The 17640-nt window shown below is 36.1% G+C and overlaps 2 protein-coding genes across 6 annotated transcripts; both read left to right on the top strand.

Annotated features, from left to right (window-relative positions):
- The first annotated feature begins 338 nt into the window (after positions 1–338).
- On the top strand, positions 339–9676 carry LOC118269617 (arginine kinase). 5 transcript variants are annotated; one of them, XM_050698521.1, is made up of 4 exons: positions 7448–7737; positions 7887–7922; positions 8153–8331; positions 8565–9676. In XM_050698521.1, exons 1-4 carry the CDS (start codon positions 7661–7663, stop codon positions 9464–9466), a joined length of 1194 nt encoding a protein of 397 aa, XP_050554478.1. In that variant the 5' UTR covers positions 7448–7660; the 3' UTR covers positions 9467–9676. The 5 variants fall into 5 exon arrangements, with proteins under 5 accessions (XP_035440699.1, XP_035440724.1, XP_035440715.1 ...); XM_035584806.2 differs by lacking the exons at positions 7448–7737; positions 7887–7922 and adding an exon at positions 339–560; XM_035584831.2 differs by lacking the exons at positions 7448–7737; positions 7887–7922 and adding an exon at positions 6048–6169.
- Positions 9677–10210: 534 nt separating this feature from the next.
- Positions 10211–11561, top strand: LOC118273719 (chromatin accessibility complex 16kD protein). Its single transcript, XM_035590824.2, has 2 exons — positions 10211–10434; positions 10595–11561. The coding sequence occupies exons 1-2, from the start codon at positions 10309–10311 to the stop codon at positions 10859–10861; spliced, it is 393 nt and encodes a 130-aa protein (XP_035446717.1). The 5' UTR covers positions 10211–10308; the 3' UTR covers positions 10862–11561.
- The last annotated feature ends 6079 nt before the right edge of the window (positions 11562–17640 follow it).

Here is a 17640-nt window from a genome sequence, read left to right as displayed (position 1 = left end):
TGATGTATAAGTAAATGATACATTAAGTTTTTCTAGACTCGTCGGCCCTTGATCGTCAAAAATACTAATTGTTTACTTTGTATAATTCTAATTTTTAAACTTTCACTGGCCGCTAACTCAAACAATGTTCTAGAATTGTAATACCAACCGAATAAAAGAAAAAAAGCTTTTAATGTGGGTAGCTAACATTTATTTTTTAACAAGAAAATTCGGACTACCCGCAAATTTTTATAACGATATTTTTCTTTTACTAATTTGAGGTTAGTTATGGAAAGTTAGTCTAAGTATAAAATAGAACAGCTTGTCTTAAGTCCACGTTGTCAAGTGAAGCCAGTGAGATTAGTATCGTCGATAAAGTTATCATACGATCGCAGTGTTGCTAAAATACCTAGTGGAATTTTTTCAAGTATTTGTGTACCTAAGGACGTACAAACATACAATTAGATAAAAGTGATATCGCACCTGTTTCCCTGAAGATCCAAGATGTGGCACCTCAGTCACCACACTCTTGAGGCGTGGGCGTCGACAGCGGGCCTTATTGAGCGCGCTATTGCTGCTAAGTAAGTTCGATGACTTCACGAATAATGAAATACTAATATAACTCCAATTATTCGTGATTTTTCTCCATAGGTAGGTACTAGACAAAGCTCGAAGCTGAAAATAATAGACGAAATACAACCTACAAATATTATCAAACATATGCATGAGATAAACTTGCCTATAACTGTAGATACGGGCTATAATTACAATTCATTCAGATTCCGATATCAAGTAAAAGCAAAGCAAACAAGTTCATGATCGCTAATTTACATAATTGTTACGGCTTAGTCATAAACAGCTGATGGCTGGACGATAATTCCATCGTCCTTGCCCCAAGAGAGAACCGACATTTTTAGCAAAATAGTCTAGACAAGCGATTGTTTTTTTAAGGCTTCACCGTAGCTTAGGTGCTAATCTTAAGCTTTTGAAGCCTCATTTATTTTACTAATCAGCAGATTTATAATCTTTTATGACGTAAAGGTATAATATTTTAGAAAAGAAGTTATAAAGATCGATAAGGATATCTGCTAAAGGTTTTATGAAAATATCAAAGTACCCCAATTATAATTTTATTAAAATATGCGATGAGAGTTTGCTGAACTTTATAAAATTCGCGTACATTAAGGTAGATATCTACTTCATAGATATTGTATAGTGATTATAATTTTACATAACACCTCTAAAACTAGTAGCTGTAAACATCTGGAATTAGCATGTAAACAAAACATCTGTTTCTGACGTCATTGCGTCAAAAACACGAACCATGAAATGATCCTTGGACAAGGTTTCACTTCGACACTGACATTGGCCGGCCATGACGAAAATAGGGCAAGGCCGAGCTTGTCAATCGATACGTAATACCAACCGTGCCGTATATTATAAGGATTCAAAAGATTGGAATGAAAGGAACGTTATGAATATTGTGGTGTGTTCGCGTGGGGGAGGTTTAATATGCCTGAAACCGCTGAAGGCCGCACAAATGCTTTCCGCCGCCCGAATATTTAGGCCGGAATTTGTTGGTTCGTTTCACGTTGTAATTGAAAAGTATTTTCATTGTGAGCTGGAAAACGAGATCGTTAGCATTTCATGACAACTTTTGTTTCCAAATGCACGTTTGGTGTCCATTTTAGGTACCAGTTTGTTATCAGCCTGTGTTTTATTTTAACTTTCGAGCGGAAAATAGGGTAGATTTATGTACCTATTTATTCAAATAACGCCGGGAGATACCTTCAATTAATATTGGGTTGCATACGTACCTACATAAATAGATAAAAAGCAATAAGTATAAGAAACTGGGTACTTACCTATTAAAAAAAATGTAAGTAAGTAATACATTATGTGTATAGGTAGAAACCAAACATAATTGAAGTCACATGTTTCAGCTAAATGATTTTACGATTACGATGGACACCACGTGTCTCACTGTCCACCGTAGACAGTAGACGGCATAGACGTGTCTACAGTAAACATAGTTTAACTATCACGTCATAAAACCATCAATGTCGGCTTGGAACATGGAAGGTCGGCTTCATCTCTTTTATATTGACCATGGAAACTAGATTTATCATGATCACTGTTAATATTACATAATAATATCTTTGTTTTACAATATATCTATCTACAATTAGATCTTAAATAGTGAATCATATTTGCCCTAATATGTAGGTAGTAGATCAGAAAATTACCTAACTTAAATTAAAATGTATTAAATATCTACCTCCCTAATAAAATGATAAAATGTAACAAAAGAAAGATAGAGAAATAGAAGAAGGATTATAGAAAGTCACCAATAGCTAGAAAAAAAATAGTAAGAAATCGTAAAATGTCGGCTGCATTTATGGCTATTAATATTTGTAATTTAGATATAAATATCTCCTGATACCTACTTAAAGCTACAAAAATACAATCACAATCTCAGTTCTATTTACCGAAAATTTTAAGTTCTGTTGGAGCTTATGGGGGCCACAGAATAATAAGTACGGGAGCTTAGAAAATTCTGTGACAATAATATAGGGGAGTCCCATCAAATAATGACTGCAATGAAGAAAATATTGACTGCGTACACTACTCATACCAAGGTTGTTACGTAAGCTCTGCACTTGAATTCAATCACAATCTTCATTCTGCAGTTAATTTTGTAATTATCTAATCAGATAACAATAAAACAATAGGCGTATATTGGAAGGTTTGCCTGCGTGTCAGGTGATATCGTATGATTAAACTTGGTCTATCTATGGGACTAGCGGTTAGGTAAATATCATACATTGTTCAGGCATCGATAAGGGTCCTTTTATCTATGTTGCCTATGAATGACTAGCGCCGGGCTTCGCATAGTATTAAAGAGAAAATAGGTATTATCCGTTAGAACTTTCTAGAATTTTCTAAATTTTTTAGTGTAGGTGTAAGGTGTTTTCTTATGAATGATACAGTAACCTAGGTACTTAATGATTAAAATAAGTGCCTAGGTGGGTTCAACCTCACCTGCACTCAGTTGGACGGCTTGAAAGTAGCGGCATGGTGCTGAATCATGTTGTTTTGTGCTCTTATATCGTTCTGGATGGGTCGCCTTGTGGGTCAAATGACCCATAACTTTTTCAGCATGGGCCTGTAGTCTAATATCAGATTTATTAACCGAAATAAAAAGAATTTGAATTACAAAAAAAAAATAGTTTATCATGAATAGGTAGGTATCACAAAGATTATACACAAACTACCCACTCCAAACGGTAAGTTCTTCAACAACTCATTATAGCGATCGGCTGAAGCTTCAGGTTCTACCTTCCACTTCAGTCAGCTCAAGGCGAGAGAATCTGAAGCGTGTAAAGAGAACCTTGGGCTAATTGGACCCTCCACGATTTACTCAGAGTTCTCTTAAAATAGGTCAGCGTTAGTGTAGGGTTTATGTATTTTATACTAGGAAAATTAATGTGTTCTTTTCTTAATTTTTCTAAAGTGTCACGTAAATCTTTTTGCAATAACAAAATCGCAGCCAACAGTGTGCCTAGGTATAGATAGATATAATAAACCTATATTTATAATCTATGGTGTACACATCGAACACAGGATTAGGAAGGTATCTAGTTACCTAGGCACGCACACTGCACAGGTGTGATGATTCTAGGTACTAGGAATAGTACCTAGACCAAAGTTTTGACTGAACACCTAACCTACCTGAATATTTTATCTTAAAAGCAGCACGTATATATTGATCTCTTATACAATTAGATACTTACCAACTTTCACTAGATCCAGTGGCAATTTTCTTAAGTATTGATAAACTATTTTTGTGATTTACCTACAAAAAATTTTACATAGTAAGTACCTACTTAAGTAAATAGTAGTAAGTTTTGAAGATACCTATAAGCAAGTCACTTTAGTGCCCTATAGAAAGCCATTATAATATGAAATGAAAATAGCGACGTAGAAGCGATCACGATAGACGAGTAGGTATTAGCTCGCGGCCTCGCAACGCAATGCTTTCATGCCTACCTATTTAAATACGCTTGAACCAAAAACAAGGTCGCTCATCACAGTCATTGCCAAGGCTTTCTGGAAACTTCGCTATTTCTTACCAAACGACGATTGACGGAATTCAAAAACTGCCTTGAACTTTGTTTTGCAGCAAAAATAACAGTGAAAACGTAATATCCGTTTGTTTGAGCTTTGCAAAGATAGGTAGCCAACTTTTCATCTAAAATATTATTAATTAATGCATCCTCTAAATGATTTTTATAACGGTATGATTACATATTAAAAATAGATATGGATTTTTAGGTAGGGTAGGTACACTGTACCTATAAGTTAATATGGTATGTATGACAAAAATATCCCATCATTAATTTATTATGATTCCTAGACATTTCACATTGGTATTATACCTAATACTATCAGGATCAAAATATACATTTAGTCCTTATCACGGCGAGAGCTAATAAATAAAGGGAAACGGTAATAATGACTGACATCGATAACATTATGTATTGTGATACTTACTCAATAAATTAATACTGCTCATCTCTTGACCATAAACTTCTGCGATAAGACGTGAATGTGTATGTTGTGACTTAATGAGGTAATTATTTTAATTTATTATGCGTACGTACCAAAACACTAAGGAAAGTAAATAAATTCATAGAGGAACATACTGATATACTTGTATATTTAATTCTCCAATCGTATTTTGAATTAAGTTATGCATCAATGTTCACGTTTTGAATCGAAATAAGGAATAAGTACAGTAAGCATAATGCCAAACATTAATTACTAAAATGCCTACCTACCTAATACTTTTTTCAGACTACAAAAAAAATTAGATACATTAATTTTATGACTATTCATGATATACCTATAATGCCTAGGTAAAATGCCTATTTTCAAATCACATCGTGATATTTTAAAATTACTTCAATCGACCAAACAGTTCGTCGTCCTGGCGTGACGAGAAAATAAACTTTCCGCTCAGGTGAACAGTTGATTGTGAATTTTATGGTTTCCTTGAAAGTAGGTGAACGAATCGACCGGCAGTAAGCACGTAATTGCTACCGTCCCTGACTTTAATCTCTGGGTCAAGGACTAAGGAAACGGGGAATAAAGGTCGCGTGAGGAATAACAGCTGACTATTGCGATATAAAGGAAGTTATGATACATTTTCCCAAATTTTAATGTAAATCGATGGCCTACATTTGCTAATTATTGTGTCCAGGGATTTTGTAATCAAGTACCTAATTTTATTAATACAACACTAATGGTACTCTCGTTATTAAAGTTATGCAATGAAAGTGAAAAATAACAAACTTGACATTGGCATCGTCGAGATCACTAACGTCGCTAACGTTGAAGTGTTGGACGCGATCCAGACACGAAAAAGAACCAGCAACGTTCTAATTTTAAATTTCCCACCTAATCGTTGATAAGTAATAGTGCGTGACGCGAACTGTATAATCGATCGATTATGATTATGATTTTTAATTGAATTTTCTAGCAATTACGCAAAATATTAATTTAAAAATGAGTTGTGTATATTATTAAATAAATTATGTGTATTTATTAGAAGCAAATCTAGTTAAATGGTTTATTTATGAAATGGACTCTACAGAGCCCACAAAAAAGGTTCGACCTACCCCTGCGGGACTATGGAACAAGAGTGAGTTTATGTATTTATATTAAAATATTTGTTATAATCTAAAGGTTTTCAACTTTTAACTTAAAAATATCTAATTGGTTTTATGATATCTTCACAGTTCTTAACATTTATCACACAAAAATAACAATGGTAAATTATTGCTTTGATTTCCAAATCCAATAAAAAATAAAAATAAGTAAATGTAAATCCTAATCCATCAAAATTTTTAAATATTGTATGCATTATTAGATACACTAGCTTTAAGTTAAACTGTTGATTCTGCAACACCCTTGGATTAGAATGAGCTAACTATTGTGATGATAATGGTCCATATCATGATTTGAAACCAAACTGGCTTGCGATCTGCCGGCCAGGCAAGAATCACCAAGGCCAAGGTTGACAGGGAAGGGGGGGCGCGGGACGCTGCCGCGGGCTTAACGCTCCGCTCGAACCCGCACAGACCATTCTGCACCTCGCAGTCGACTCTGACGGTTGTACAAGCGCAAGGTAAGCGGTGGTTATTTAACTATTAGTCTATTGACGAAAAGTTTTGCCTAGATCGCGTTTCACCACAACACCACCACCGCTTCAAAACTCGGAAAATGATCCTAGAATATTGTGTGACAACTAAATCCTTATTCAAGATGTGCTGCGATAACGTTAAGTGTTCTATTGTACCGATAAGATGATATAGCACTTGTTTCAAGAAGTCTGAATTGCATTCAAATGCAACCCGCGAAGGTAAACGGTGGCGCAAATCAGGGGAACTTTCCCTCCAAAAACTTTTGAAGCGGTTCCCGAAGGGCGGGAAGCGTGAACCCGCGTGCGTGCTGCGTGTCGCGCATCGATCGGGCCACCCCTCGCCCTCGCCACTCCCGGCTCCGATACATTCATTTGGACAAAATATCATTCCATCATTGCATTTATAGTATTCCCCGTTTCTTTTATTTATTTGCGGTAGAATTTAGTGATTTAGTGCATGTTTTAGCGGCTAGTTTACATATTTAGTATTTGTGAAAATGGGTGGCTGTGCAACGAAAGAAAATAAGGAAAACAAACCGGCTGACGAAGCCGACGGGTGCGTATTTCTGTGACCGGCATTTAATCCCGGTGCTCACTGCCAATTTTTATGTTGTTATAGTAAAATCTTGTGCTAATCAGTGTTATTATTGCATAAATGCTCATAAAATAGTTCGTTGGCTAATATTCTGTGTTAATATTATTCTATACTTTGTCCGTATACTCGATTTAATTGCAAAATCCAATGTCCTTAATATTGGATCTAAACGGGATGTAAAAATTGGGCAGTAGCGGATAAATTGGCCGCGTTATAATTTTTGCATTTTAAAGTTACATTCAACCTTTTAGTTTTGGCATATTGTGTATGATAGTGTTATTCCTAGTCGTCCGATTGTTGCTAGAATTTTCATAATAATTTTTACATTTTTGTCATTTAGCTAAAAGAGTAACCTAAATTATAAAACCCGTTTTAGTGTAGTTTAAGGAAACAAACAACAAAATAAACTACCGATGACATGCAATGCTCTTTGGCATATATGCACCTACATACATTCATTATTCATAATCATATCAACTCATATCCAATATCACGATTGGTGTAATTCAAGGAACGATAAGTTGATTCCGTAATCCGACGATGTTTAATTACTGCATTACCTTCTCGAATAGAAATGAATGCAAAGTAACAAGAAACTTGCGATAACACATTCGTTCGTTGGTTGTGAGTGGGAGGTACGGCTGCGCGCGGCGAAGAAGCACCGGTGCGCAGTGAGCTGACACATCCGTTCGACTTGCGCGTGTCGGTCAAGGCGACCTCTAGCTAAATTACGTAATTCCGCCACAAAACGAAGTGTATCCCTGGGTGTGTTCGGCCAAAAACAATCCCAAACACGAACCAGTCCGCGTAACATCTCCAGTTCCAAAAGTTCTCACACTCATTTTTAAATATAACTAGTGGCTGTAGTTAATTCCATCAGTATGAATTATAAACTGAAAGTCACAATTCCTGTGGTGGTTTGCGGTGGTGCCGTTCTCGCGTATTACCTCATCAGGCGGTTCGTAATATTTGTAAAATTAACTTAGTTTTCCGTGTTTTGTGTCGTTTATATTACTCAAATTATAATTAAATAATTACATAGTATTCTAATACATTTAATATTTTTAATAATTTTCGACTGAAAACTTTTTGGATGTTTTGAAATAGGTTTACTCTACCACCGCTCGATTCAAGAGTTGATGGGTACGTCACTATAATTTTCACTTTAAAAAAAGCTGTTGTAGTTGGCTATGTTCGTATTGCAACATTATTGCAAATTATCGTCGAATTGTCGTGTTTTATTTACTATTTTCACAAAAATGTGTACTCGAGCGACATGTGCTGCATTAAAAGCGTTAGGATTTTATACAATCTGGTTCTTTTTATGATGTGTTTAATAAAAATATTCTAATGAAAATCTTGTGTCGTTGCAGAAAAGCCGCAGCAATGGTGGACGCCGCAACCATCGAGAAGTTGGAGGCTGGTTTCAGCAAGCTCCAGGCCTCTGACTCCAAGTCACTGCTGAAGAAGTACCTTACCAAGGAGGTATTCGACGCTCTTAAGAACAAGAAGACCTCCTTCGGCTCAACTCTTCTGGATTGCATCCAGTCTGGTTAGTATACTTTAGTAGACTTTGACTCATTATTATCATTTCAAAAAAGCAGTTACGTCAGTCGATTATTATTACTTACTTAAAAGATATTATCTGATTAAACAACATTATTGATAAAAGTTGTCACTATAGGTACCTTTCGATAATATAAAGGTATATAGATAATAATATAGAAGTGTTTCACGTAAACCAATTAGTATGAAATAATAACGATGTTATGTAATCGTTTCTAGGTGTTGAGAACTTGGACTCTGGTGTCGGAATCTACGCCCCCGACGCTGAGGCGTACACAGTGTTCGCCGACCTGTTCGACCCCATCATCGAGGATTACCACAATGGCTTCAAGAAAACCGACAAGCACCCCGCCAAGAACTGGGGTGATGTCGAGACCCTCGGCAACTTGGACCCTGCCGGCGAGTTCGTTGTCTCCACCCGTGTGCGCTGTGGTCGCTCCATGGAGGGCTACCCCTTCAACCCCTGCTTGACCGAGGCCCAGTACAAGGAGATGGAAGAGAAGGTTGCCAGCACTCTCTCTGGACTCGAGGGAGAACTCAAGGGTACTTTCTACCCCTTGACTGGTATGTCCAAGGAGACCCAGCAGCAACTCATCGATGACCACTTCCTGTTCAAGGAGGGTGACCGTTTCCTCCAGGCTGCCAACGCTTGCCGCTTCTGGCCCTCTGGCCGTGGTATCTACCACAACGAGAACAAGACCTTCTTGGTATGGTGCAATGAGGAGGACCATCTCCGTCTTATCTCCATGCAGATGGGTGGTGACCTGAAGCAGGTGTACAAGAGGCTGGTGACCGCTGTCAACGACATTGAGAAGCGCATTCCTTTCTCCCACGATGACAGGCTTGGTTTCCTCACTTTCTGCCCCACCAACTTGGGAACAACTGTCCGTGCCTCAGTGCACATCAAGCTGCCCAAGCTGGCTGCCGACAAGGCGAAGCTGGAGGAGATCGCTTCCAAGTACCACCTGCAGGTGCGCGGTACCCGCGGCGAGCACACCGAGGCTGAGGGTGGAGTCTACGACATCTCCAACAAGAGGCGCATGGGACTCACCGAGTACGACGCCGTCAAGGAGATGTACGATGGCATCGCTGAACTGATCAAAATTGAGAAGACACTGTAAATCGGTTAACGATCTCGTGTTATCAGTATTTTTTGTATTATTTATCGTTTTCATGTAAGAATTGATTGGATGTCGGATTGGTTGGGCCGGCAAACGGCACTAGTCAGCGCCCCGCGAGTGTGGCCGGCCACGCAAGCGGCCCTATACTGTTTTTCGTAAAAGTATTTTCTATAAGGAAATGGAAAATAAAGACAGCTAGCGTTAAGACCATTTGAGACTTTTATTTTCTATCCCTGATGCTTGGTATACATACACTGTATGATGTATACATATACATATCAATACCATAGCAAAAAATCTCAGAACGGAAGGTCACCCGTTCACAGGTTAACGATTTACCGTTTCACAGCAGAAATTAAATTTAGCGGGCAAACAATGTTGCCAGCTATATAGAAAAATAATGTACTACAAAGTTACACGATGACGTACATTAACTGATCTCATTTCATTCTGACAATAGAGCAATATTAATAATAGTGATAAACTTATAGATTATTTAATAATTACTATAAGTTTAATAGATTTTCATGAGCAATATTAATTTTTATAGTATAAACTGGTAATGTATGGTATGGTATAAGTCGGATCACCTGATGATAAGCAATCTTCGCCGCCATTGGACACCCGAAACATAGTAGAATAGGCGTCACCGGGCCTATTCGTGCCGTAGCATGGCTCTCCAAGGTAGTTAATTCTTTTTCTAATACCTTTGGTAGTAAATATTAGTATAAAGAGGCAACACTGTAATACTGTCATTAGTCAATTTTGACAAGTAATGTGGAAAACCGGCCGGCGCATTAATTCATATTCGTAATAATCATTTATTAATAATCTAAAGAAAAATGACGACTCCTAAATCTGAAAAAGACTTGCATTTACCACTATCTAGAGTGAAAACTATAATGAAAAGTTCACCGGATGTCGAAGCAGTCGGTGCAGAGCCGTTGTATTTAGTTACAAAAGTTACCGTGAGTATTGAATGTTTTGCCGCTCTTATAACCTATTGTCTTAAAACAATAGCTTTTCCTGCAGACGAAATATTATACGTGATGAACTAATTTACTCTCACATCATTCCAATAATTATAAAACAGAACTGCAATAAATATATAAACTTTTCGTATTACAGGAGCTATTTGTAACAGATCTAGCGAAACGGGCTTTCAAAAACAGTAAAAACACTTTCTTGGAATACAAGCACATAGCTGAGGTGGTACAGGAGGATGATACATTAGACTTTCTCCGTGAAATTATGCCTAGGAAGATAACTGTGAGGCAGTTTAAAGAAATGATGGCTAAAAAAGCGGCAAAGAATGGAAACTCTGACGATTCTAGCGAGGAATCAAGTGAAGAAGAAAGTACTGAGGAAAGCTCTAGTAACAATGAACAAGACTGACATAGTGTAGGATAAATAATTTAAGTATTATTAGCATAATATTACATTGATGACTCTTGAATATGACAATATTGTCATGCTTTTATGCATATGACAATGTGCTCCATGTTTTACACACAATACAAGATGAAAAATGGTTAAGTTGGTTACTGTAATAGTCTAGATCTACACTGCATTCTGGATGATCTGATGAGCATTTATCCTGTAAAGGGTAGTATAATGAATTTGATTTGACAGTGAAATATAAAATAATAAACATGCCACAGAAATAATATTAGTAAAGGCTAAAGTGTGATAATTTTAGTACTAATATGAATTGACTTTTCGTAAATGAAATAATTGAACACACAACTACTTTAATAACTTTGACTTGACACATGAATTTGAAAACATGTAATTTTGAAAAATAATTTACTGTTATAATTTATTGTATTAATTCATTTTGAGCAAATATGATTGATTGCAACTGTGTGATGTGATAGTTTGAGATGAAATATGTTTTTGCCAAATTATGAGTTAAAGTCGTAGTTGAAGAATAATAACTGTCTGATATCTAGATAATAGTACAATGTTATTGTTTTATTGTAAACGGGTAAAGGTAAAACATGCCATGTGATGATGTTAGCCGAAGTTGGCTCTGAATGTTATTTTGACTAATGAAAATTGTTGCAAAATGTGTTGAATAAATTTAGTAAATGAGTTTTAATTGTTTTATTGACTATTCAACTTTAGTTAGCTGAGCATCTAATAGGCGAAACTCTAATTTGGAAATACAGTTTCTTGAAACTAATAATTACGCCATCTAGTTGTTTTGCGCCGAACTATTAGTGTTACAGAAGCACTTATTTAGTTATATTTATTCCACAGATGGCAGCACTTACACTAAGCTTTTTCAATTTATCCCCATATAGCCCTTCTATTTCACTTGATGTATTTTTTTTTTACTTATAAAAAAAAGTAGTCGATGTAAAAATTTTACATCGACTACTCGTAAGCCAAAGGGTTAACGGGGTTTCGGCTCAAAGCAGGAGTAGGAACTGGGTGGGTTTTAATCAGTAAGAGTCTGACTCTCTTTCTCTTGCCTCACTCAAGGGGAGGATGAAGTCATTGTACCCTTCTCCCTCCCCCTTATCCCTTGGAATTTCTCCCCCTTCTTGACCAAGATCAATCTGATTATTGGTACACAATTTCACATTCTTATTCTTGATGACCACACACATTAAAACCGTTTCATAAAAATATTTTTTATATATTACTTGTTTAGCTAAGTTTTTATTTTACGTAACAAGAAATCCTTACAAAACCTACCGTACCTACATAATGTAATTTAAAATGACCTCACGTTAATATCTCGGAACACTTAATTTTTTATATGTTTCATGATAAAATTTATTGCCTACTCCACTACCTAACTACTTACTTATGAATTGTACCTAGGTAATAAAGCAAAGTAATACATTGTTAAATACATTATATGCTACTTAGTACCTACTAAGAACCTTCAAAAGTTCTATGTAGCTAAAAAGAAACACGTGTTTTCTAAGTGAAGTTCATAGCAGCCTTAAGTAAGGTCTTACTTAATCCTCAAAACTATGGAATTCGTTAGTATGATTTACGTCTACTGTCATATCCTATCATATAGTCATGCGTGCAGCCGTGTTCATACATTCAGTGATCCTAAATTCTTGCGGTTGAGTAGTAATCTCATCGATCACGAAGCTGTAATGTACTACAAATTGCATATAATCATAATTACATTAGCTAGGTAAGTATACTTAGTAGGTACATGTGTTTCACAGCTCGCCACATTTGCCACCATAATCAATATTGTTTGACAGCTAATTTTGTCGAGAACCCGATATTCTGTGACATTCTGTTGCATTCCTTTATTTTATGACTTCACTTGCTGATGCCTGCGACTAGCGTGCAGAACAGACAGCAGCTTTTTGTTCTAATTTTCTAAAATAAAAGTAGTAATACATCAGCTACCTGCCAATAAAAGCGTCAATATCGTTGCATTCCTTTGTTTTATGACTTTACTTGCTGATGCCCGCGGCTTTACTAGCGTGAATTACGGCATTTTTTGCGCAACTTCGTCAGCCTAGGACATAACTTATTTTTTGTTCCAAATTGCTAAAATAAAAGTAGTTGTACATCAGCTACCTGCCATGCCAATAAAAGTTCCGTCAAGATCGGTTCAGACATTTCAGAGATTAGCCAGAACAAACAAACAGACAGACTGACAGACAAAAATTGTAAAATATATTATGCAAATTGTAAAAAATGTTATGATGTGCGTATCGTATGTATACTCATAGTAATAAGCGGTTATTTCAATATTACAAACAGACACTAATTTTATTTATTAGTCTAGACAAGATTACAAAATCCAGTCAAGTTTTATTTCAATTAATCTAAATACATAAAGACTTCTTTAACCCGCTATTTGCTCGTTCTAAAAGAATAGGTACATTCGTACAGAGAAAACGATTGTGCTGTAATATTACGAGTAATTAGCATAATTTCAAATATTTGCCTCTATTTATTTCAATACTGGATTGTATTTGAATACCTTGAAGTACTTATATTTACTCTAGAAACGCTTACACAACTTTCGTTCACTTATTTCTTAATTTTTACTCGGTTAATATGTGCATAAGCAGGTTTAAATATTTATTATTTTTTATGATCATAGCCACGCATCGCAAGCCTGGTCGTAGTGGCATATTTACACATTAGTATTACAAGTTCAACCAATGGAGCTGCGGACTGCCTCGCAGGTTTCTGATTTTCGGCTCGAAAAGCAGGAGTAAGAACGGGGTGGTTTCTAGTCAGTAAGAGTTTGACACTCCTCTCGCGTCGCCCAAGGCGGGAGAAGTCATTGAATGATTACACCCACTCAAAAAAAAGGGTCAAACAATCTAATAACTGGATACTAGTCAGAGTACGAGGTATCCTCATTAGGTATAGGTACTACCTACTACCTATGTGTAACCTAGGTCATAAGTTGTCATGAGTAACACATAAGACACATCGTAAAACTCAAATACGACCTCGTTAAAACTTTAAAGTAAAGTATTTAAAACAAATGTGGCACTTATTTACCTTTGTACTACCTAATCGGGGCCAAGTTTGCACTTATGACTTTATGACTTGGCTAAATAATAATTTGTTTAAAAACTTAAGCAATTATGCAAAAATATTAGGCAGACATATTTTTCATTTAAATTGAATTTTATTGCTTGAGTTTTTGCATGCATTGTGAAATTAAATAATTAAACTGGGATTCTAGAGAGGTATAATTAGAATTTCATAGGGTTTGACTTGCTCAAAGGCTAAAAATATAATAATAATGAACGATGTCTTTACTGATAGGTAGCTGGACAAATTCAAGTTCTGGAACAAATTTAATATTTGTATCTATGATTTACAGCTACAGGTAGTGACTTGCTACAAACTTTTGAAGTCGTGCTTTACGCGGAAAAAGAGGAATTGATTTTTGGACTTCTGTAGTTTCGGAAATGAAACAAAAATTACGATAGTTTTATTTCTTTTGAAATAGGCATATCATCACGTTTAATTGATACGCTACGCTAGCTACGCCCCTGAGAGAAACCCATACCTAAATTGGTTCAATGTTACGTACCTCTACCTAACTAAATTATTATTAACCACACAACCTCAAATAGGTAATAGCGGAATTAACTTTGTTTGATGAATTCCTCACGAGACCTGCGGTATGGTAATGTTAGGGCCGTGGTGGTCTTCATGGCATGTTTGACGTTCATGGGTTTTGTCAAATTAGTCTACAAAATTAATTAGCAGAGCAGATTGTTTCATCATCATCAATATCCTCAGCTGCAAGCTGCAATTGCCACTGCAGTAGCTGAAAAAATGCTTTCTTCTTGAAAGGGGTGGTATCATAGTCCTCACCCTTTGCAGACGGCTGCTCTTCCCACCTTTCATAGCAAACATTTGTGCTGCTATCCGCTTCTCGATGGCAGATCGCAGCTAGTTCCATGTGAATTAACTACATGCTTTTTACATAATAATAAAGTGAAAAGGGAAATTTTAGCAGCAAGAGTAAATTTTTGTTATTTGTGAGATAGAGAAAACAAATAATACGTTGCTCAGAAATTAAATACAGCACCTTGGTGTCTCTTTGCGATTTATTAAACAAGGAGGTCTGAAATCAATAACAAGAGCATATTAAATTCCAACGTAACATTCACGGTAACATTATATTACACAGATTAGATATGATTTCGACGAAAGTTTGACCTCCAGTCCACAGACCTTGTTGGTTACTCTTTTTTTTTTCATTTGAACAGTGCATTACAATAATTGGTTTTGAATAAAGAATATAGAACGTTATCTAGTATCTATGGCTTACGCAATTGACCATGAACGTGTCACTTTGCTGTTATTTACTAGAGATATTTTGACTAGTATCTACATACAAAACAGTTAGTTACTTTAGTTCCTTTTACGCACGGTAGGGGCGCTGTTCAAATCTCATAGAAAATTCTTTCGATTGTGATACAAATACTTTCTCGATAGTTTTCATGCTTAGCACTCAGCACGTAAACCTACTCTAAATGCTTCTAAAGCCTACATATTACACTAGCTATTTACTTTAGTAGACATAATGTATAAAGAAACATTCAAGTCGTATCAACATTTACCCGCAGTGACTGTGAAATTGTAATTACGCGCAAATTAGCGACAAGCGTCATACAATGGATGCGCTTCGTAATTGAGTGTCGCGTGATCACAGCCCGTGCATGGAAAATTATTGCGAGGAAACTTACAGCAGCTATGTATGTTACTTTATTTATACTTACTCTATACTGGCATGGAGAGGATTTGAGTGAGACCCGGTATGTTCCTTATAACCTAGGTCTAGGACAGTGGGCCCAATAACATGATAGTAATTAGAATTATTCAAACACGATACTGGGAAAAATCATACTAATATTATAAATGTGAAAAGATTGTTTTTGTAGATGTTTCTTCGTTAATCCGATACTAACAGGATTTTGATGAAACTTGTTATTTTTTTTTTTATTTTTTTTTTATTTAAACCTCTATAATCAGGCAACTATGGCCCATAGATATATACCTTAAACTAACATATATACGTCATATACAAAAACTTGTTAGTAAATAAAACTTAAAACTATGTTAGTATCACTTCCTATGCACTACGTCACTGTGCGCTCGAGTGGCACTTGTCCGCGGAAGCGACGGAACACCACGTCCTGTGGCCAGAAATTTTCGTCCAACACGAGGTGCAGGAAACACGTTGGCACTCGCACCACGAACGCCTTAAAGTTGGCATTATGGCGCGACTCCAGCAGCTGCACTCTCGGGGCGTACTTCAGCTTCTGACGCACGTACTCCACAATGTCCTCCGCCTTAGTGGTTATACAGACAGGGTATGGGCCGACTTGGGTGATAGGATACTTTTTATTCCACGGGATCGCGGGCGAAGCCGCTTGCTGAAGCTAGTTCTGTAATAAAACCCATGACTATTTCTATTACAAAAACACTACACAACTTAATAATTTAAATAAATGCTGAAAATGATAAAACAAAAAACTTGAACCAACAGTTTTTGTAACTTTATAATAAGAAATGTTACAAATATTTTATTTAGAAATTGAAATGTGAAATGTGCTAGCAGCCAGGTGTTGCGCGAGTGTCCTATTGAGCCAAGATTCTCCGTGCTTCGGGGAGCACGGTAACTAGGTGGCACTGTCGATGTCTCCTGTAACAAAATATGGAGACACACCTTCATCCCTTGGAACAAACTAATTATACGATGAGGTAGATACGAAAATCAGTCAAAAATCTATATAGGTAGGTACCGACTTCTGATAAGTATTTGTAATCACTATTATAATATAAAACAAAATCGCTTTCTCTGCACTATGCGGCTTTGTATGCTTAAATCTTTAAAACTACGCAACGGATTTTGATGTGGTTTTTTAAATAGATAGAGTTATTCAAGAGGAAGGTTTATATTTATAATACATGCATAATATATTACCATTGCAATGCGAAGCTAGGGCGGGTAGTTAGTTATAAATGAGCTGCGGACTACCTAGCGGGTTTACCGGGGCTCCAGCACGAAAAGCAGAAGTAGGAACAGGGTGGGTTTTAGACAGTAAGAGTCTGACACTCCCTCTCACCTCGCCTAAGGCGGCAGAAGTCGTTGGATGATTTTCCCCACTCAAAAAAAAGCTTGTTATAAATAATTAACTAGATACACTAACAAACACATGACATATTACAAACTAAGTACACATCATGAAATACCAAGTTAAGTGTAATTAATTATAAGGAATGCTATCACTTAAGAAAACAGGACTTGTATACAAGGCTTTAATTACTTATCTATGTATATTAATTTATTGTTAGCATTTACTATTCTCTGCATCATTTAAAGGTCCGATTGGAAGAAAATGCCTATTGCATTTAGTTTACTTATTGTGCTATATAAATAGGTGCATGAAGCTTAATAAATAAACAAATAAATATATTATTACCGCATTGCGTAAAAACCAAAGTCTTAAAATAATCCTAATCTTTGAACAAGTATAAGAAAAATATGAATCATCATGATATTTATAAAAAATCCGTGCAAAGTTCGACCATCGATAACAAAGGTTGGTTTATTTTTATATTTACCAGCCTTAACCGAAATCAGTTTTAAAAATATTCATTCTAATTTGAGGCTGTATTAAGTGTCAGTAATGTCCCTACATGTATATTTT

The sequence above is a fragment of the Spodoptera frugiperda genome, chromosome 15 (genome assembly GCF_023101765.2).
Source record: "Spodoptera frugiperda isolate SF20-4 chromosome 15, AGI-APGP_CSIRO_Sfru_2.0, whole genome shotgun sequence".
Classification (NCBI taxonomy): Eukaryota; Metazoa; Arthropoda; class Insecta; order Lepidoptera; family Noctuidae; genus Spodoptera; species Spodoptera frugiperda.
Note: the sequence above shows the minus strand (reverse complement) of the source record. Positions and strands in the feature narration are given on the sequence as shown.

Bases quoted from the DNA above. Each gene is read 5' to 3' on its own strand.
- LOC118269617 (XM_050698521.1), top strand. From the start codon at position 7,661: ATGAATTATAAACTGAAAGTCACAATTCCTGTGGTGGTTTGCGGTGGT. The intron at 7,923-8,152 runs GTACGTCACTAT...GTGTCGTTGCAG, and splicing joins CTCGATTCAAGAGTTGATGG to AAAAGCCGCAGCAATGGTGG. The intron at 8,332-8,564 runs GTTAGTATACTT...AATCGTTTCTAG, and splicing joins TCTGGATTGCATCCAGTCTG to GTGTTGAGAACTTGGACTCT.
- LOC118273719 (XM_035590824.2), top strand. From the start codon at position 10,309: ATGACGACTCCTAAATCTGAAAAAGACTTGCATTTACCACTATCTAGA. The intron at 10,435-10,594 runs GTGAGTATTGAA...TTCGTATTACAG, and splicing joins ATTTAGTTACAAAAGTTACC to GAGCTATTTGTAACAGATCT.